The 23,259-nt window shown below is 32.8% G+C and overlaps 1 protein-coding gene across 2 annotated transcripts in view; it reads left to right on the top strand.

The window, feature by feature from the left end:
* LOC114331726 (uncharacterized) overlaps positions 1-23,259 on the top strand; it is a 163,401-nt gene that overhangs the window by 68,866 nt on the left and 71,276 nt on the right. For both annotated transcript variants that reach the window (XM_028281364.2, XM_028281354.2), the window contains exon 3: positions 6,235-6,429. In XM_028281364.2, coding sequence (XP_028137165.1) covers positions 6,235-6,429 — 195 coding nt within the window. The remainder of the gene's footprint in view (positions 1-6,234; positions 6,430-23,259) is intronic.

Raw genomic sequence — 23,259 nt, 5'->3', positions numbered from 1 at the left:
TAAATAAGCTATTAAATTACCCAAAATTTACCTGTAGCGTTTTAAACGAAATAACTGCCATTTTTGACCCTTATTTGTTAATAACTAAAGTTCTCCTCCTAACTGTGACGGGCATTTTTGTATTTATAATGTATTAGGTATATAGTATCCAAACATGGTATAGTTTTGCCTTATTTCGCTGGAGTATAATATGTAAATACATACAAATATACAGGGTGTCCCCGAAAATAGTGCGTTCCTTAAAGGTATAGGTAGAAGGCACAATTTATAGCAAAAAAGTCTTATAACATTTTTTTCTAAATTCCGCCGTTTGATCAAAAAACGAAAATACATTTTGATATGCAAATTGAAGTCTGACAACAACGTGCAATTAAAAATAGGTTTGTAGGTCAGTTGTATCCGGTAGGTAAAATAATGAAAATGTCAACCAAACCGATATCCACATCTGGCGTCTACTCACATTATTAAGGCAAGAAATAACTATTTTGCAGATAGGTGCCATTTCAACAACCCCAAAAATCACACCTAATAGTAAATAAAAAGGGGTTTGATTAGGTTAAATTTTCAAAGTGACAACAAGTTCTTCTACGCCACGTTGCCATGTCATTCGAATTTATGAAAATAAAAATTCACTTATATGGCGAACAATGTAATTTTTTTCTTGGAAACTGTTAACTTCAGAAAAAAATGTTATAGGACCTTTTTGTTCTAAATTGTATTTTATCCATACATTAGCCTTAAAGGAACGCACTATTTTCGGGGACACCCTGTATAACTAAAATTTATATAGAATTGAGAATGAATCGATCTAACACTTAGTATGATTTATTACAACCACAAATTTTAAACTGATGTAGGAAATATTTGTAGATAATATTTTATTTGTGTTATTTTTAGCTTTATGTATTCAACATTAAGGCAAACATTCTAATGTAAACGTTTCTTATCGCTATTTGATACCCAGTGTCATTTTATTGATATTGGCTCCACAATTCGCAGAAAACATCACTGTCGATCTGTTAACCAACGTGACGGAAATATTATTATATAGGGGATTTGATGTTAACAAAGATTTTTTATTTATCTAACAATAAAACACTGAAAACGTTTGTTTTCTATACTTCCATAAAATTTATTAGGTACAACTAAGTGACTACAGCTGTTTCGGCAGAGTGCCTCTCTCAAGTGATTTAGTTTACAATCAAATGGTTTGTCTATTTAAAGTCTTTAACTGAAGAGGTTGAGGAGTGGGGAGCTGTTTGTCTCGAGTTGGTCATTCAGAATTATATCTGTATTTTTCAATTTATTAATTTCCATAGATTCTAATAAAGACAGCTTAAGGCTTTTATTTTGAATATGCAGAATTTGAAACTGTTCCTTAAAAGAATGATTATGATCTAGAACAGGGATCACCAATTAGCGGATCGCGGTCCGCATCCGGACCGTGAGCTAGTTTTGTGCGGACCGTCAATAAATTCAGAATATACCTAGTGTTTGGCAATTTTGAAAATGTTTGACTATGAAATTGTGTACTATGTTTGGCTCAACTTATGTGTGCGAAGCCTCTTTATCAAGAATGAACTTGATTAAAAATCGGTAGAGATCTCACTTAACAGATGAATATCTCAACTTCTTAATGAGACTCAGTTGCACTAAACTCACTCCAAACTTCAGAAAGGTTGTACATAAAAAAATGTCATTTTTCTCTCTGATAATTTAATTTTGTAAACAGTTTTCCCCCTTATTGTTATACTTACTAATCATTGATTTTGAAATTAAGTAAGCTGTAATATAAAATTGTCATGTGCATTTTTTTATATTCATTTCCTCCCTACTATATGTTAAGTAGGAGTACATTCAGATGTGCATTTAATTAAAATAATTTTTAGATTTAATAAGTTTGCAACAAACACCTTGCATTGAAACTAATGTAGAAAAGATAACATGTTAATTAGCATTTTGTGCCATGATTATTTATTTTAAATTCCTGAGTTTCCTTTCTACAAAATTGAAGATGTCTAAACATTAGCATTCAAAATATAAATTTCTAATTTTTAAAATATTTTCAGTAACAATTTACAATACTGCTGTTTTCAAAATATGTATACTGATAATAAGATCAAAACAATACAAAATTAATTTATATTTTATTTATTGTACCGGGAAAATTTACAGAAAAGTATACAGTAACAAAAAAAATCACGATATTATTAGTTTTTCTTTCCATATTAGTCCATGTGTGAGGCCACTTTCGTATGAAAAATGTTTCTGACTCGACTTCTTTGCAGATTCCTGTTCAAAAATGTCCCCTTTAAACAAATCAGAAGGGTGCCGGGTGACACAATTTTTTAAGCAAATTCAAAATTACTTTTTTGCCTCGAAAAACGTATTTTTAGGTTTCTTGGGTAATTATAAGCAATAAAGGTCTCTTGTCATATTTCTGAAAAGTTGATAGTTTTCGAGTTATAAGTGATTTAAAATCTGAAAAATGCGAAAATATGCATTTGCGATGCTTGAAAACTCTTGAGTTTTAATAGAATGACAGATCTTTTTATTTAAGATGACCCAAAAATGCTAAAAAAATATTTTATAATATTAAACAATTATATACACTGCGCGTCATAGAAAACGGGCACCCTAAAAAATGGGTAATTTTGAGGTTGTGTATCTCCTAAACTTGTTGTCCGATTTAAGTGATTTTTTGAATATCTTATAGCCTTATTCTTTGTCAATATTTGTGTAATAATATTTTTGCTAAACAGGTAAATTTTCATTGTATACCGGGTGTACGAATCAAACTGTGTTTTTTGCTCAAAGTTCGCAACAACCTGTGGAATATCCTAGCATCTATGAAATACTGAAATTAAAATCCAACTATAGCCTCAGGTTTTCTCAACATTTTGTTTTTTGATTCATTCGCTTATGTTGAATAATACAAAAGTTAGGTACTTTAACAATTAGCCACGTTCTTTTTCAGTACAGGGTGTTTCTAAACAAGTGCGACAAAGTTTAAGGGGTAATTCTGCATTAAAAATAATGACAGTTTGCTTTATAATCGTATGTCCGCAAATGCTTCGTTTGCGAGATACGGGATGTTGAATTTTTTCTTACAAACTGACGATTTATTTATAGCTTTAAAACCGGTTGAGATATGCAAATGAAATTTGGTGGGTTTTAAGACGTAGTTATTGCACATTTTTTGATATACAATTAAGAATTTTATATTCACTATTGGCGTGCATACGGGTAATATGATCGGTCATATTACCCGTATTCACTCCAATAGTGAATATAAAATTCTAGATTGCAAGTCAAAAAATTCGCAATAACTATCTCTTAGAACCTACTAAATTTCATTTGCATATCTCAACCGGTTTTAGGGCAATAAAATAAATCGTCAGTTGGTAAAAAAAATTCAACATCCCGTATCTCGTAAACGAAGCATTTGCGGACATAAGTTTATAAAGCAAACGGTCATTATTTTTTTATGCAGAATTGCCCCTTAAAGTTTGTCGCACTTATTTACAAACAACCTATACTGATGAAGAACATGACTAGTTGTTAAAGTACATAACTTTTGTATTATCCAACATAAGAGAATGAATCAAAAAACAGAATGTTCAGAAAACCTGAGGCTATAGTTGGGATTTAATTTCAGTATTTTATAAAGGCTAGAATATTCCACAGGGTGTTGCGAACTTTGAGAAAAAAACACAGTTTGATTCGTACACCCGGTATACAATGAACATTTAGCTGTTTAGCAAAAATATTATTACAGGGATATTGATAAAGAATAAGGCTATAAGATATTCAAAAAATCACTTAAATCGGACAACAAGTTAAGGAGATACGCGACATCAAAAATGACCCATTTTTTAGGGTGCCCGTTTTCTATGACGCGCAGTTTATATTAAACAATTTCTGCCCAAAAATTTCGCCCGGTACCCTTCTGATTTGTTTATAGGGGATATTTCTTAATAAGAATCCACAAAGAAACCGAATCAGAACAGTCAGACACAGGCAACATAAATCCGGACCCCGGAAGTGTCATAGGTTTTCGAAACGGACCCTCAGGGAAACTAATTGGTGACCCCTGATCTAGAAGGTGAAGTGCGTATGTAGAAGTGTCTGTTTTTCTATTGTTGAAAGCCCTTTTGTGTTCTGCTATCCGTTTGTCAAAGGTTCTGCCAGTTTGACCGATGTAAGTTTTCGGACAGTCACCACAAGTTAGTTTGTACATACCACTCTGTAGTTGCTTTCTCTTTCGGCTTTTATTGTTCTTAATATATTTACTTAAGTTGTTGTTAGTTCTGAAAGCTGGTGTTATTCTTTTCTTTTTTATGTATCTGGCTATTTTTGTTGTTATCTTGCCAGTATATGTTAGAGAGCAGAAGGTATTGGGTTCTTTCTGTGGTGGTGGATACACTAATTTCAGGGCTTTCTTATGGAGTTTTTGGTTTAAAATTTTGTTAACTGTTTGTTCGTTATAGCCATTGTTTACTGCTATTTGTTTAATGATGTTTAGTTCTATCTCGAAGTTATTTTTTGTCATGGGAATTTCTGTCAGTCTATGTATCACGCTATGGTAGGCTGCTAATTTGTGTTGTGTAGGGTGGATGTTGAATTGTGTATCGTTGTGTCAGTATGGGTAGGTTTATGATATACGGAGAACTCATGTTTGTTGTGTAGTCTGGTAATCGTTACATCTAGAAAGTTTATGGAATTATTCTGTTCTGTTTCTATTGTAAACTCAATCTTACTATGAAGTGAATTAATGTATGATAGAAATTGGTCAAGTTGTCTGTTAGTTCCTGTAGTGTAAAGCATACTAGTATATAATCTACGTATCTCCACCAATATAAGAACTGTTTAAATACGGGATGTTTAGAAATTGTTGTTTCAAGTCCTGCACTGTTGTTTGTGTATATTTGATTATTGAATTCAAAATAGTCTTGATTTATGCAAATTTCAAGAAGGTGTAAAATTTCAGATGCAATGATCGGATTTGTACTATTATGGTCTAAAAGATTTTTAACTAAAACAAAAGTTTCTGTAGAACTTACATCGGTCAAACTGGCAGAACCTTTGACAAACGGATAGCAGAACACAAAAGGGCTTTCAACAATAGAAAAACAGACACTTCTATATACGCACTTCACCTTCTAGATCATAATCATTCTTTTAATGAACAGTTTCAAATTCTGCATATTCAAAATAAAGGCCTTAAGCTATCTCTATTATAATCTATGGAAATTAATAAATTGAAAAATACAGATATAATTCTGAATGACCAACTCGAGACAAACAGCTCCCCACTCCTCAACCTCTTCAGTTAAAGACTTTAAATAGGCAAACCGTTGTAAACTAAATCACTTGAGAAAGGCACTCTGCCGAAACAGCTGTAGTCACTTAGTTGTAATAAATTTTGTGGAAATATAGAAAACAAACGTTTTCAGTGTTTTATTGTTAGATAAAATGAACTTCCATCAAGTAACGGTCGAATCCATCAATTTTTTATTTATTTAACATATATTATTTTCAGTTAGAAGTGTGGGATATCAGTGAATGTAGACAGCCTCCTAATCGATATTTTTCGTCGCCCATAAGGTCTACTTACCAGCTGCAGATAACAATCTTTGCTTTAGGGAAGGTGTAAAAATGGGCATATGAATTGAATGAGGGGTATAATGTTGTAAAATTTGTGAAAAGTCAAAGACTGTCATGGCTAGGACATGTCCAGACCAGAGATAAGAAGATGCTCCACCACAGAAACAAATGCAATATTAAATTCTTGGGCGGCATTTATTTTACGCACGTAATTAATTATTCAAAACAATGAAAATGATATCGAAAAATAGAACACGACCTATTTCATGCAACACGTTTCAAGAAGATAAAAATGTTTCGTGGGCATGAATCACACTCGTTTCATAGATATGCGGACGTCTATTTGTTTAGCAGTGTTTTATTTCCATGAAACGTGCTTCACGTTTTATGTTTCATGTTTTACGTTTCATGTTTCTTTGATGTGCCTGCCTTAATCCTTAACTCCTCTCGAAGCGTTTTTAAAGTTTGACGAGGATGCTATAAATTAAGAAGTTTACGACTCATCATGTCCCACACGTGTTCAATTGGGGGTAAATCCGGGGATCTAGGGGGCTAGGGCAAAATATTGATTCCAGCCTGTTCAAAGAACTCCATGGCAACTCTTGTAAATTACTTTTTTTATTTTAGGTACCTCAAGCATTTTAAATGTAACTCATGAAAAGCCAGAGTTCTCTACTTCGTTGGATCATTCTTACAAGTGTGCTAAGGTCCAAACTTTGAATTTGACTGTCGCAGGTGGTAATGATACTATTGCTTTATTGCATATTAGTCATGTGCAGTTCCAAGCCTTTTCTAATGTGACAGCACATAAGTTTTATGATGGTAAGTAACTTTTCTACTAAGATATTTTTCTAATAAACAATGTTATGTTAAATATGTTGATGTTGTGTTAACTATAAGTTGACAGAAATACCTGAAACCTCCAAAGTCAAAGCGATCGAAAACTTTGGTTATAGTTCAAGGTACAGTGAGTTCTCCCTTGAACGGACAGTAGTCGTTCCGCATAAAGTGTCCGTTTAAAGGAGGTGTCCGTTGAAGAGAAAAAAATTAAAATTTTGTAAAATAAGTACATGTACATATGTATGCATTACTTATGCATATAAATAGAAATATTAGTTTAACATTACATAGCACAAGTTGTGGATGAGCACAGTATCGTCTCTCGGAACAAAAGAACTGTTCGATTTTCTCTCTGCATTTTTCTATCAAATTTATTTAGCCAGCCTGTCATGATTTCCCTTATCACTTGTTATCCATGACTTCTTATTGCTTTACCATTCGATAGGTAATTGTTCTTCGTGTGAAACCTTGAACCAACGTGGATTTTTAGTGTTCCCCGTTACCAGTGTCCTTTCTTTGTCCCCCATCATATTGGTGCAAAATATAATTGTGATTATATCTTTAAAAGCCTTACCTCCAGTGCACCTTTCTCCTTTCAGGGTATAAGTTTCCTTGGGTAATGCTGTAAGCTCTAAAAAAATAATCCCCTCTCATCTGCGTTAAAAATGTTCGCGGAGAGTATACTTTCGCAGTTTTTCCTTCCAGTTAGAAACCACTAATAAATCTACAGGAGCTGTTTCGTCACACACATATTTGAAGGAAATATATGGTGTCGCTTACAAAATTTCTCGAGTCATCCACCAGAAGCTTGTACGTCAACGCTTAGTTCCCCTGCAACTTCTAATGCATTGACTTGAATAATTTTACCAGAAACAGAAATAATTTTAGACCGCACTTTACAAAATCAATCGAAAACAATTATTTCTAGGTCTAATGCAGCACCCTCCTTGTTACAGTCAAAACAATAATTTAATTAGTTTTTGGTGTCGCATTTCTTTCACCGACGGACACACACATTAAATTTTTATTACGTGAACAGTATCAAATATCACGTTGTAGACAGTAGACATCTGTGTTGATTTTAAAATGTATTATACACATTTATATTGCAAAATATTTGAAAAAAATGTTAATTTTCTTCATTTACTGTCCGCATTTACCCTCATTTACTGTCCACGTCCGTTGTTGAAAGTGTCCGTCTAACGGAGTTAAAGGGTACAGGCGTACAGGTTCATATTTTTGTTTTAAGAAACGTCGGTATAGAAGAGGTGTCCGGCGAAGAGAGGTGTCCGTTAAGAGAGAGTTTACTGTAATAAGGTTTTTTCCATGACACTTTTAACAGCCAGGGTACTGAAGCGTTTCTTTCGACAGGTACCTTTCGACCTATAAGAACAAATTGTAACTATATCCTGCGTAGGATCTGGCGGCCATTTTTATTTATAAACAATTTAGTGTCAAAAACGGCATTTTTTTCCTATTATTTCAAACTAATGAAAAACAGTGAAACTTATGGAATTTTTAGTATAAACATCTTCGAGAGCATGGACAAAGCTTTAAAATTACGGATTACAAAGTTTGATATACTCATTTAGTGTTAATAAAATTGCGAAAAAAGGTCGAAATTGCAAAAAACTTAATTTCGCAATTACTATTGCAAAAATTAGTCTACAGCTTTGAAATTTTTGTCAAATGAGGGTTCTTTGGTGCTTAATATGTGATAAAAATTTCAATGCGGTTAATTCAATGAGCACTTTTTTTGCAATAACATTAGTCAGAAAAAATGATGTTAGAACAAGTCCACAGGTGTCAAATGAAAGAGCATGAGTTATATTTTCAACTTGGTTGAAAAAAGTGAATAAAAAATGCATTTATTAGTAATAAATAATTATGAAAAAGTTTCGTCAATCTTTCCTTAAAAACTTAAGTTATTCAAAAAGTTTATAAGGAAAAATTGACGACTTTTGCATAATTATTGTACCTTTTGCACCTGTAGAATGGTTCTAAATCATTTTTTTTTCTGACTTATGATATTGCAAAAAAAGCTCTCTGCGATAAACAATTTGAATAAAATTTAAACAGTTGAATGAATCGCTTTGAAATTTTTATCACATATTAAGCACCAAAGAACCCTCATTTGACAAAAATTTCAAAGTTGTACACTAATTTTTACAATAGTTATTGCAAAATTAATTTTTTTGCAATTTCGACCTTTTTTCGCAATTATATTAACAATAAATAAGTAGGTATATCAAACTTTGTAATACGCCATTTTAAAGCTTTTTCCATGCTCTCGAAGATGTTTGTATTAAAAAAATCATAAATTTCACTGTTTTCCATTGATTTGAAAAAAAAAATGGAAAAGGCCGTTTTTGACTCTAAATTGTTTATAAATAAAAATGGTCGCCAGATCCTACGCAGGAAATAGTTACAATTTGTTCTTAGAGGTATTACCTGTCGAAAAAACGCTTCAGTACCCTGGCTGTTGAAGTATCACGAACAGGATATATTTTTGTCTTATTACCCTGGCCTATTCGCGATGTTGTCAGATCAATCGGGTTTTAAAGATTTTTTGATTTTTTATTTACGGTGCCAGCAGATGGCGCATAATCCGTTTAATTTTCAATATTTGTTTATGAATTTTTTTTTACCTTTTTATAATAAATGCTCATGCAAATGTTTAAAACTGGTAATACAAGTACTTTTTATTTTAGAAATTCCCAAAAATGTATATGAATTTCGTACTTTCAGGGCCGGTACTTTATGTCTCCGTTAACAGCCGGTTAGTTAACCGGGGTTTAATCGGGACAGAAATATATGCATAACATAGACATAAACGCAATTATACTTATTATTATATTCATAAATAATTATAATAATAATTATAATTGCTTTTATTACAACGCAAGAGGCTCTATGAGGTACTTTTCTGTCCCGATTAAACCCCGGTTAGCTAACCGAGGTTTAACCGGGACATAAAGTACCGGCCCTTAGACTAGGATAGCCCTTTAAAATTAAATGTAATTTTTGATTAATTGATGTAATTAATAATTTCCACCAAAAATTTTTGAAGATAAGTCAGTATCAATCAATTTCAAATCCAAATAAAATTACCACTATAAAAACACACGCCAAAAGTTATCTACAAGTGGTGTGGAAATGATAATAATAATTATACATAAGATACATTAACCCGTTCAGTCATAGCCGTCATAGATCTTTGCATAATTATCTGAATCTTTTCGTAATAGTGTAATAGATTTGAATCCCTAACATTTTTTAAAAATAACATTTTACATGAAATTGATTAATACCGACAACAGAAACATCTTATACTTACAAAGGATTAATAACAATTTTGTTAAAGGATATGATTATTACCAGAGAACAGCAGTTCTCGTCAGTGGCGCACAATAACCCTACATGCGACACTATAAATATATACACAAAATTTTCGATTTTCTAAATCTGACTGAATTGAAAATCGGACCAAATCCCATCTTAAAGTTTAGGAAAAGGCTCGTCCATTCATATGTCAACTCTCCATTTTGGTCCAAGGGTGTCGATTTTACGGCCTTTCCCATTTAGGGTCTGTTTTTCGTTCTCGTCCCCAAAACTCCCAAAAATTTCAATAATTTAAGTCCGGCCTTTGCGGCTTCTAATAGTACTGATCATTACCTTTCCAACGCATGTCTAATTTTGAAAATTGGTTATACCATTCAAAAGTTACCGAGCTCAGAAGTATGACTCAATTTTTATTTAAAAAGGGGGAAATGTTTGTGGATATGTACGTATATGTATGTGGAAAAGTTACACCGATCTGAATTTTTTTTCTGTGTTTCAAGAGTGGGTCAGGGCCGATTCAGAACCGGTATAGTTTGTGATTTTTGATCACCCATAAGCCAGCTGTAGAGCTTGGTAGATACAAAATGGCATATTTTTTGGGCGTATATATCTTGGGTTTAAGGAGAGACAGAAAAACCGCAAATATACCAAATCAATAGCGTTGAGAAGCTTCCAAATGGTGCCTAAGCGGTTAGGATCAGACATACACACGGCTCGTTATAGCCGAAAAACTTTGAAAATTTTGGTTTTTTGAAAATTACTCAAAATTTCAACCTACGAATTACGCCAATAACTGAGCGTTTGTAGGAGGACTCTAGACTCGTCAAAATGTGTATACCTGATATCTGGGAAAATTCGAATTTTTAAGTTATAGGCTTCATAAGTATGATCAAATCTATTTCTTATGGGAAAAACGGTTTTTCAATTTCAGTAATTCCTGTAATACCTTCAGTTATACTTGACATTGGATGCATCAGATACTACTTGTCAATAACTCATGTTTAATGATCAAAATCGCTTAAGCCGTTCAGAAGTAATCGAGCTCCAAAAGTATAATCCATTTAACCATTATCGCCGAAATGGTTTATGTAGTTGTAGTGGTTACGACGCTAAGATTGATCGTGCAATCCGAGTTCATTTGCCGGCCATAATTATTAGGATGGCTGGGATATGAACTCGGATTGTCTTATCACAAGTCTGGTTCGTAACGCCTAGATCATTTGGAAGAGAATGCGACAAAGGCGACCATTTATAACGCTTAACGTGTAATCGAGAAACATTACATTCAAATCCGTACATTTAATTTATAAAAAAAAAACTTAAAACTCCTGATACAAGAATAAAAAACCGCTAAACGCCGTAAAAATGAGTGGCGCCTCATACAATACATTCCAGCTACAAAAGAGCTGATATGAGTACAGTACATATTACGTGACGCGAAAATGTATTTTCATTTTGATGGAAAATAAAATTCTAGTTTTATTTTGAAAGATTTTTTCCATAATATTTGCTAAATTTGGAAGTAAAACGCGCCACAAAAGAGCCTCAAAATGCAAACTATATCAAAGTTACTCTTTTGTGACGCATTTCTTCAAATTGAGAAATATTATGGAAAAATCTTTTAAAATAAAACTAGAATTTTATTTTCCATCAAAATGAAAATACATTTTCGCGCCACATAATACTCATATCAGCTCTTTTGTAGCTGGAATATTGTTTGCGCCACTCATTTTTACGGCGTTTAGCGGTTTTTTATTCTTGTATATTATACTGATGGCCAAAAAAATGCAACACCTAGAAGAACAAATCCTTTTTTTTTTAATATTTATTTATGGAAGTATACATTATAATATTCTTATTATTTGATAACACTAAATAAATTTACAACGTCATTTTCGTCAAAAAATTAATGAGTGGCTCCTGCTTGATTTTCTATAAACTCAGTTACTCTATAGGACATTGATTGACTTAAGTGGTCTATATCATATTGCGAAATACCTACTTCCAGATTCTTCTCTTCTAAGTTTTTTGGAGGACGTGGCAATCGATTTAGGTTTCGACCTACCATATCCCACGCATGTTCGATGGGTGACAAATCAGCTGATCATGATGGCTACTCCAAAGTGTCTGTACCAGATTCTTGTATGAACTCAACGGTTTTATGCAGGGCCGGTTTTAGGGTTTTGAGCGCCCCAGGCAAAACAAAATTTGGCGCCCCTTTATAGAAGAATATACAGAAAAAGGCAAAAAATCTAAATTACATAATAAAGAACTGTGTAAAAATGTATTTATTTACAAAATAATACAAAAGTTATTTACATGCAAGTAATGCAACAGTAAGGAAAGGTGGAAGGCCGAAGATCACGAGGAAGATCCCCAACAAGATGGATCGATCAGATTACAGGAATATGCAAAAGACCTATGTATGAGTTAAAAGAATTGACCAGAGACAGAGATCTTTGGAGACGGACAATACACGACATCACGTCGACCACTACACCTCCTTCGGTGGGTCAGGATTGAAGAAAGAGAGAATGCAATAGCCAACAGCATAACCACCACATTTCGTCGGCATACTGTGAAAATCCGTAAGTCCAAAATATTAAGTTTTAGGCTTTTGATGGCATCTGTTAGCATTATCCAAAAGCTATGTACAGCTCTGTTTTCTTCTAATATACTTTGCTAGATTTTGCCAAAATTGTGAAAAAGAAATCTGCGTACGTCTGTTAATGTTGACAACCATATGAAATCTGCACAAGTTCGCTCTTGTTAGTGAGTAAATTGTTAAAAATTGCTGCTTTTTTGCCGTTTGTAAAATAATTTTTTTGCAAACGAGTGAGTATTGTACTCTCGGAGATCCGTGGAAAAAATTTACACTCAAAATAACAAAATTCAGTTTGGCAACACTGTGTGAATGTTGATAGTAACATATCCTTTTTAAGATAAGCACAACTGTAACTTAGTCCAAACAAATATATATATTTTTTGGCCAACAAAAATGAGATTTTTCAACCAAATAATGTTTCAAATATGATGTGCAAAATAATTTTTAATTGGGTTCTGCTAATGGGCTTGCTTTTTTTGTCATTAAAGTAAAAAAAAACTAAATTTCACTCATTAAATCATTATTGTCCGGTTATCGTCTTAATTATTTTAATTGTATGTACTAATATCCGTCGAGTAATTCTGAATGATTAGCAGGTCGTTAAAACATTTTATCTGTAGCGGCTTCTGGAATTTCTTAAAAATATCGAATTTCATTGATAAAATGCGCATATCCCACCGATCGTCGCTTCGACCATACCTGCAGGTTAGATTGACAATATATTGTCTGATGATTAAATAAATTGATTATGTACTAAAAACGTCAATTTAAATTATTTTAAGGGAGTTATACAATTTTCAAGTTATATTTTTATGCATACACGTGGAGTTATAGTTATGAACAGTTGGTTCTTTGTCTTTCTTGTAAAATCAGGTATTTTGAACTTGCATTTTTTATAGTAAGCCGACAATGTAAAGTTCGAGCAACGAAGGAGCCAGATGCGTTTTGTATAAAGATCGATTCAGTATCTAGGTATGTACTACTTAATTGAGCTAGCTCTCTCGCGACTACCAGGCTTTTTCAAAACCATTGAAACGATAAGTTGCAAGATATGTAGAACAAGATTGTAATAAACTATCAGCATCATTTAAATTCATTGAGTAGACCTGTAGGCCTTTATGTTAATGTTGGACATCTAAATTAACGTCATATTTACTAACAAGTTCAACCCACCACAATAAACTTACATTATTTTTAGTGAAAAATTTACCCGATTAACCACGAGTTTAGTTCAAATAATCTTATTCTCGTCCACGAAAAAAATACTACCTATTCAAGCTTTTTTATATTTCACTTTAAAGCAGGTATAATGTGTGTGTATTATACTTCAAGTATCGTTAGGTAATGCAAAGTTTACAAAAATTATTTAACCATTACGGCGTATAACAGGCGCCAGTATCTAGTATCACCGACTATTCATAATTTGGTTTAAAAAATTGATCGTCTATGCCAGGGCTTCCCAAACTTATTCGTACTGGGGCGCCTTTGGGACTTTGCTATTTTTTTGCGACGCCCCTCAACCCAACCCCCAATAATACTTACCAATTTTAGTATTAGCCTAGTAACAGGTTATAGTTATGACAAAAACACAATTTGAACATTTTTAATTTTTACTAGAAATTAAGAACGAGATCAAAACATAGGCACAAAAATAAAAAGGGATATTTATTTATGTAACTGGCTGGTGAATATGAGGGATGTGCTTGCTTTTTTTAGCACAGCTTATGAAACCGGGACTCTAGTTTGGAAATTACCACTCACATTTCTTTTTCTAAGTTTATGTTTGACCTGTACTTGTTTTTAATTACTGCAAATGCAGAAAAGCGCGTTTCGCACAAGTACGAAGTCACAAATAGCAATAAAACCTTTAATGCAGAAGTGCAGATGGCATGATATTCATGAGAAACTGAGCTCCAAAATTCAAACAGTTTTTCTGAATTCAAAATTCAGTGTGGACGACTGGAAAGGGTTTCTGACCTAGTGATATTACTCCAGATCTTCGGCAAAATATTTCTCAAAGTGTTCGCTCAATGATAACATGTGTTGTGTAAACATATTTTTTAAAGAGGTATCGAGGATTACTATCGATTTTTTGTGTAGAATACCTTACAAAGCAGGGAAACAGTCAATTTCTTGATCTTCTAATTTTCTCTTCCATAAGAGCAACTTCTTCTAAAACCCAGTAATTTTATCTGCCAATTGCAGGTTATGAGTATTGTTTCCATGCAAAAACTTATTAAGATTATTTAATTTGTAAAATATGTCACAGAGGTATGCTAATTTTATTATAAACTCTGAATTAATAAAGTTTTGGGCATCATTATGTGATTCTGTATGTAGATACGTGTAAAATTCATTTCTTAATACGTTGCCTTTGGACAGCGTAAACACGTGCCGCGAGTACGTTGCCTTTGGACAGCCAACGAAACTTGTAATAATAAATTAAATAGGCTTTCGTGTTTTATTGTAGTTCACCATTTTAATAATTCTATCCATCACAACACTTAAGTCAGGTGTAATGTTCTTTGCTGCTAAGACCTCTCTATGATTGACACAATGTGTCCATTTTACACTTGGAGCCTTGGTTTTGATGAGAGCTTGTAGTCCTCCATACTGTCCAGACATCGCTCGGGCACCATCCGTACACACGTCTACACAGTTATCCCAGTTAATATTATTTTCAGCCATAATATATGAGTTTAAAATCTCGAATAAATCAGTAGCTTTTCAACTTCACACATTTTTCTGCCAAATAACAAATCCTCACATATATTTGTTTCTTGTATGTACCGTACATAACATATCAATTGAGCATCAGTCGCCTCGCAAAGTTGAATGGCAAATAAACCTGAAAGTTTCCCCACAATTTGCTCATTAACATCTTCTGCCATGTCGTGAATACGACGAACAATTTTTTGAATAATTTCGGATAATTCAAGGGTCTATCGACTTGATGTTATATTTTTTATTTGATTTATTTATTAGTACATATATTTTATACTCGCTTAAAATCAAATAAGTATATTTTCTGTATTAAAAATCCGCGATGACACGCGACGCCCCTGGGACAACGCCGCGACGCCCCAGGGCGTCGCGACGCACAGTTTGGGAAGCCCTGGTCTATGCTATGTTTTGAGTAGATGGTCGTAGAATGCTAGGTTTTGAGTAGATGGTGTTTAGAAATTAAAAAGCATTTGTCTGCAACAATGGTGTGTGATAAAAGCCATAAAAAATCGTAGGTTTCATTGTTTTTATAGTAAATTTTTGTTTTTGTCTGTTAATATTTTTTGAGGTATCTATTATGAATTCTGACTCTACAAATAGTTCTCTCATAAATAATATAACAATCTAAAAAATCTAAAAATAATGAACGAACAAATATTTTATTTCTATATCGGCGCCCCTCAAAATTTGCTGCCCCTATCCGGCGCTGGTTTCACGGGAAATATAAGGTATTGCGTTATCCTGTTAAAAGATCGCATTTGAAATGGTTTGTAGATACGGGTGTAAAACTGGTTGCAGTATACATTTCCAGACTTATTCTGAACGTATGTTTTACACCCCCAAGTAAAAATAACCCTGGGCTCAGGTCAAATAATGAACTAGAGGGTAAGAGGGATGAATCTAAATCCTAATTTTCAAGCAAATCCGTCTTGACTAGAAAAATTACTCTCCAGAACGGCCATTTACGGGCCAGCATACCAAAGTAAATAACTAATTTAACAATACAATAATAATTATAATCTACTGCATTCGAAAACAAAACAGCTATCGTATCAATTAAAAAATACCATAGTATTAATCATCTGACGTAAAATAAAATAATATTAATTTTGTACCGAGTTTCTTTGCATTCTAAATAATATTTTTTGATATAATAAATGTGTTCAAGGTTACATTAATAACCATATAAAGCACCTTTTCACGTTTTTTGTTTTAATCATTTTCTTGGCAGCGTGTTTTTGTTGTTGCAATTTATTAGTCATTGCGTTCTTATCATTGCCATTTATTTTATTACTTTTAGATGTACATATTGTTTCACGAATAACAACATTTCAATTTCTGCTAACGGTTGATAAGAATTATTGGTGTTCATGAATGCATTAAAATTGCATTGAATTTGTTTAGTTATTCTTTTATACAGGGCCGCATTTAAGGGGGCAGGCTGGGCAGCTGCATTCGGGGTGGCCCCACAAAGCTCCAAACGTAAAAAAATCAGCACATTATTCACATAGAATAATTTTTGTCAATCAATTAACTATGATACTTTGTTACATGGAATGACATTCTGGCTACAACATGATATCGATTTGAAAAACTGCAGGGGAGAGTCCTATGATAACGTATCAGTTATGAGTGGAAAATACAATTTTGTTCAGGCTAAAATTACAGAACATAATATCTAGGCGTTGTGGATTCCGTGTGCCGCCCACTCTCTAAATTTAGTTACAAAAGTGAGTGTTGTCCTGCTGCCATGGCATTCCTTGATTTCTTAGAAGAACTGTATGAGTGTGTTTACTGGAAACAGGAATAGGTGTTGAGGACAAACAGCACAAGTCGTACTCTCCAAGATCCAAATACAGTAGACTCGCGATTATCCGAGTCTCGGTTATCCGGGCCCCTCGGTTAACCGAGGCAAAAGTCATAACTGGTGAGTTACAACTTTCAACCTTGGTGCAACATTGCCTCCTCAAAAACAGGAAAGAAGCATAGGCAAAAATCAATCAAATATTTTTTTAAACAGTAATATTGATAAGGTAAATGTTTTTACCTTTTATAGACAGTAAAACTTATTAGTTTTGTGATTAAAATATCCACAGTTATGGTTATTTATGTGTTTTTCTATCAACATAACCAATGTCAGTGTTAACCGAGTTTTTCCGTATCCGAGGTAGTCACGGTCCCAGATACCTCGGATAATCGCGAGTCTACTGTATTGACCTTAATTCAGAAGTGGCGGTACTTAGATCACTTCATCAATTTATATTCTTTTAAGGAATATTCGAGTGACTCCACTGAATTATGGAACATCTCCAGAGGCTGAAATGACAACATCGGAGAAATTTAAGACTGAAAATTTTACTATTATAAATCAGTTCAGTTCCTCTTTAAGTCAGAGGCTTTCTGCATATGAATCCATTCATTGCAATTTTGAGTTTTTACGTCATTCAGAAAATTTAACTCCCAATGAAGTTGAAACTGACTCACTGAAGCTTACCGACATTTGAAGCAATGATTTAGATGAAAATCTAGGTGTTGAACTGGTACAATTTGTAGAATTCTTCAATTCATTTAAAGAGGAAATCGGCTCATCAAATATAAGTAAAGAACTTCAAATGTACTGACAGCTAAAAGAAATAAATGTGAAAGATGTGTTTCCAAACGTTGACGTGACACCTCGTTTATATTTTAGTTCTGATGTTAACTAATTGCATTGGAGTGAGATCATTCTCAAAACTCGGTCTATGATGGCCGATGGGCCAGGAGCGTTTGAATCATCTCTCTATAATGAGCCTTGAACACGATGTCTTAAAGCAACTAGACATGCCCGACATAATCAAGGAATTTTCAATTAAAAAATCTCGAAAAGTAGATCAACATTTTTTTTTTAATTTCTAAAAGGGAAGATCTTGTAGTTGGCTGTATACCATAGTTATAACAACAATGGTAGGAGGTAGAGCCCCACACCAATTCTGATCAGAGCCCCCACTGCCTAAAATCCGGCTCTGCTTTTATACATATATTTCAAAATTTACTTGAAAACATCGATAGAGAAAGTTATTGTCAAAGAATGGAAAAATAATTATTTGAAACGGAAATCAATATATTAGATGTTTGAAAGGAAGCAGGAAGTATCTATTGTTGTATCGTGGTTTATATGCGGGCAGGGAAGAGACGTAAAAGTGGTGTCATTATCCACAATCACTAATAAATTTTTCTCAGTATCTGCGCTATAATATGCAGCCGTCGTATGCCCTTCGGGGTGTGCCTGTTAGTCCGAATAAGTATTGGATATTGAATAGAAAGCACTTGAAGGAAGACTCTTTTATGTACCTACCTATAGGTCGTTTGATGTCTCTTAAGCATCGCTGTTGGGTTGCAACAAAAATTCTTCTACATAACGAAGCAATACAATTAGTCGAGGAAATGAAGCTGAAAAAATGGCAAAACCTCGCAATTTTTGCGTCCAGCATCGATTTGTACAAAAATTTGGGATTAGGCTTATTACACCCTCTAGTTCATTTTCTATATTGAACCGTAGTACGCTTTTGGTTTTTTAGGGGTGAAAACTACCCCTAATTGTAAAAAATTATACAATAACATTTTAAACTTTAATATTGTCAACACTTGGTTCTTATTAGTTACATAATGATTGTTTTATGCTTTAAGATATACTATCATAATATTTCAACCCTTAAAACCACCCTTGTTGCAGCTATATATAAAAATGTACTTATCCTAAAACAATAATTTCGGCTTGCATCGATTTACATAAAAAATTGGGATTAGGATCATCTCACCCTGTACTTCATATTCTATATCATGTTTGAGGGCGTTGATTATTTTAGGGGTGTAAACTACCCCTTATTGTCAAAAATTATATAAAAACATTGTAAAGTTTAATATGGGTAAAATTTGGTTTTTATTAGTTAAATAATGATTGTTTTATACTTTAGGATATAATATCATAACATTTCAACCCTTAATAACATTACAGTTTTTATAAGTACAGATATTTTAATAGATCTGTACAAAAAAAAAGTAGAATTAAAGAATTACAAAAACATTTATTTACACAAAAATACAAATTTACAAATATGTACAAATACAAATACAAATAGTTTTTTAGTCATCTTCCAGTATACGAACCGGTTTTGTGGTATTATACATACATTGAAAATTATCCATAAGCGGACTATCCGTATTTTTCGAAAAAAAAAATTCGTTTTATAAACATAGCTCCTTCATTTTAGGCGATAGAAAGTTTTTTCAAAAATGACTGTACGATTTTTGAAGAGTTATAAGACTGTGTAAACTAAATTTCGTACGATCCCTTAGGCTTTAATTAGGGTGGGTTTAAAGGGCTCGAATAAGGGGGTGTTTGCTCGTAAATAGAGATTTTAAACAGCTATATCTCGCTAACTGTTCACTGTAATGAAAATCTATGAACAAGGGAATTTTAGCTATTAAAAAGGCTACAATTTAATAGTCCATCATTTTTTTCGTATCTCCAGTACTTTCGGAGATATTTTGAAGTAAAAGGTGAAAAATGGGAAATTCCAAAAAATTAATTTTTCTTTAAACTCCAATTTTTCCAAAATTAGGCCTTTTAAATAGGTCAATCTTTTTGGGTGTATTGACAATACAAATATAAAAGGAACTACAGAAAGGTGAAGACCAATTTTTTACTTAGGGGGTAGTTAGGGTGTTGCTTTCACTGATTTTTTCATAGAGAAAAGCAGGTACCGACATTTCTTTGATCATAAGTCGCTTAATTTTTAGGCTAGAAACTTTTTATTATTATTTTTTGAAAGGCCTGATTGTATACTTGAAAAAATATTATTTAAGTTTTCCTCGAAAAATGCAATGCTTCATTTTCTCGACTAAATATGGATTTTTATGTGCTAATTGTAGAGCTTGTTATTAGATTTTTTTCATGGAAAAGTTGCACTGTGCAGTAAACGTCTCATCGAACTTTCCCTTAGGGGAACATCCATAAACTACGTCGTAAAAATTTTGGAGTCCCCCTTCCCCCTCTTCTCCCCCCCTTCCGTCGTAAAGCGTCGTTTGCAGTTGACCACCCCCCTTCATACCGACGTCCCAATTGCAACTCAGGACCCCCCTTTTAGTGAATTCAATGTTATTTCTGGATTTTTTAAAGTTAGCTCTCCAAGTTTATTTACGAATGTATCCAAATTAGTATTACTATGGAGCTCATTAATATCCCCGTACTTTTTTGTCTCAATTCACTGTACAACTAATAATAATTAGCTTTATTGGGACAAAAGACAACACTTATCGGAGTTCCTATGTTCCTTAACTGCATCATATAAATCTTAATATTTATTTTGTTTTGATTGCAATGCCATTTCTTTTATTAAGTGTAAATAGGTACAATGTACTAACTAAATAGAATAGAATATTTTATTTCTATTCATTCTTGTAGAATTGTTTCACACAGAGTATTCAGTAAATAAGTGAAAAGTTTAATATTTATTGCTTCCAGACGTTGTTCTGAAAAGAAGCGTTTGTGTAAAGACATAGAACATTGTTTTATTGTTTGTTAGTCTGTATAAAACTGCTAGCAATATTATTAAGGCTGTGAGTGATAAAAACAAAATGAAAAGTATGCGATAAAAATAATATACTAATTGTTTTTAATTCTAAAATAGAATATATTTTTTATATTCGTGAACTTCAAACGACGTCGGATGTGCTCGCATGGTCCCCTCGGATGTGGTAGTATACCGTCGTAATAAGCAAAGTCCACCCCTCCCCTTTTCAACGACGTAATTTACGGATGTTCCCTCGTCAAAATAATCAAAGTAATTGACATATATCACTTTTATAATTTTTAGTTTTTTATTGTTTCACAGCATTTTCTACGACCTTCTGTAAATCAACATTCTTTCTCTTCTCTGTGTCAAGTAGAAATTTTGTATTATTAAAATTCCGACTCGATTAAATATTACCTTAAAAGGAATTTCAGAAGGGCACATTATGAATGTGTAGTTAACATATCTAATGCGGTGATGAATACATTAAGACGCAAGAAGAAAAAAAAACAAAAATGCTTTCTAAAACGATAAAAGTAAGTAGTTTAATATTTTAGGTTGTACTATTTGTTTTCGAAAAAGTTAGTCACGCGATCTTTAGGTATAAGTCGATAATAGTTCTGCAATCACCTAATATTACACCGGGTGTCCACTTATATTTTCCCCCATTTTAACTGCCTATAACTTCTAAACGGCTTAAGATAGAAATATGCGGTTTTCGATAAAATATTTTGTTTTAGTAAAAGTTTTGTCTGAATGGATTGAATTTTTTATATCGCTTTCAAATACGAAAAGAAAAATGGCGGATTTTTTAAAAAAACGTTGTTGACTTTTTTTTAATGGAACACCCAGTATATTTTTTTGTAAATTGAAAGAAAGGTCATTCACATATCCAGCGATATAAAGTTTTTCAAAATCGGTTGTCAAATCACTCAGTAATTAATTTTTAAAATGAGCTGTGCAACGTGGATATCACATACCTAAATAACATAACTACAGCAAAATGATATTATGTTATGTGATGCATGTAAATGATATTATGTTATGTAAGCAAAATGATATTATGTTATGTGATTTCCACATTGCATCTTTCATTTTAAAAATTATTTGCTCAGTCATTTGACAACCGATTTTAAAAAATTTAATATCGCTGGATAGGTAAATGACCGTTTTTTCAAGCTACGAAAAATATACTGGGTGTTTCAATAAAAAAGTCAACAACGTTTTTTTTTTCCAAAAATCCGTCATTTTTTATTTAAAAGCGACATAAAAATGGTCATTTACCTAAAAACTTGAAAAAACGGCCATTTCCCTATCCAACTATATAAATTTTTTTAAATTCGGTGGTCAAATGACTGAGCAATTAATTTTTAAAATGAGAGATGCAATGTGGAAATCACATAACATAACATCAATTTGCTTAGTTATGTTATTTAGGTATGTGATATCCACGTTGCACCTCTCATTTTAAAAATTAATTACTCAGTGATTTGACAACCGATTTTGAAAAACTTTATATCGCTGGATAGGTGAATGACCTTTCTTTCAATTTACAAAAAAATATACTGGGTGTTCCATTAAAAAAAAGTCAACGTTTTTTCAAAAATCCGCCATTTTTTTTTCGTATTTGAAAGCGATATAAAAAATTTAGTCCATTCAGACAAAACTTTTACTAAAATAAAACATTTCAGCGGAAACCGCATATTTCTATCTTGAGCCGTTTAGAAGTTATAGGCAGTTAAAATGGGGAAAATATAAGTGGACACCCGGTACTTTGTGACATTGAAAATACAACATACAACGCTACCCAGGGCCGGATTAAGGGTTTTGAGCGCCCCGGGCAAAATAAAATTTGGCGCCCCTTTCATACAAGAATATACAAATTTACTGCAAATATAAAAAATCGCCAAAAAAGCAAAAAAATCGAAATTTTATTATAAAGAACTATGTAAAAATATATTTACGTATTTAGAAAATAGTACAATAGTTATTATTTATAACTTATCCAACATAGAGCGTAGGATATCGAGCACATTTGAAGTTCAAGCGACGAAGGAGCGAGGTAAAGATAAATGCACATTGTTAACAAGCAGAAAAAATGTGTATAAACCTTCTATCTACAATACCAAAAAAACATATTGATTGTGCGCAAGATATAGCTGCATCCCCAATAACTATAATGAGGAAGTGGCATCCACTTATCATAAAAGAGCACGAGGATATTCTTTGCAAACTGAAAGAACTGAAGAGAACGGTTGAGTGAAAGAATACAGTGAAAACTGTGGAAATCCTTCAATATACAGGGTGTTTCTAAATAAATGCGACAAACTTTAAGGGGTACTTCTATATGAAAAAATAATGACAGTTTGCTCTATAAACGTATGTCCGCAAATGCTTCGTTTCCGAGATATGAGGTGTTGAAGTTTTTCTTACAAACTGACGATTTATTTGTTGCTCTAAAATCGGTTCAGATATGCAAATGAAATTTGATGTGTTTTAAGAGGTAATTATTGCGCATTTTTTGACATAAAATTAAGAATTTTATATCTACTGTTGACGCAAATACTGGTAATGGACGAATTTTTTTAA

This window comes from Diabrotica virgifera, chromosome 4 (genome assembly GCF_917563875.1).
Source record: "Diabrotica virgifera virgifera chromosome 4, PGI_DIABVI_V3a".
Classification (NCBI taxonomy): domain Eukaryota; kingdom Metazoa; phylum Arthropoda; class Insecta; order Coleoptera; family Chrysomelidae; genus Diabrotica; species Diabrotica virgifera.
This window is presented reverse-complemented; position numbering and strand designations above follow the sequence as displayed.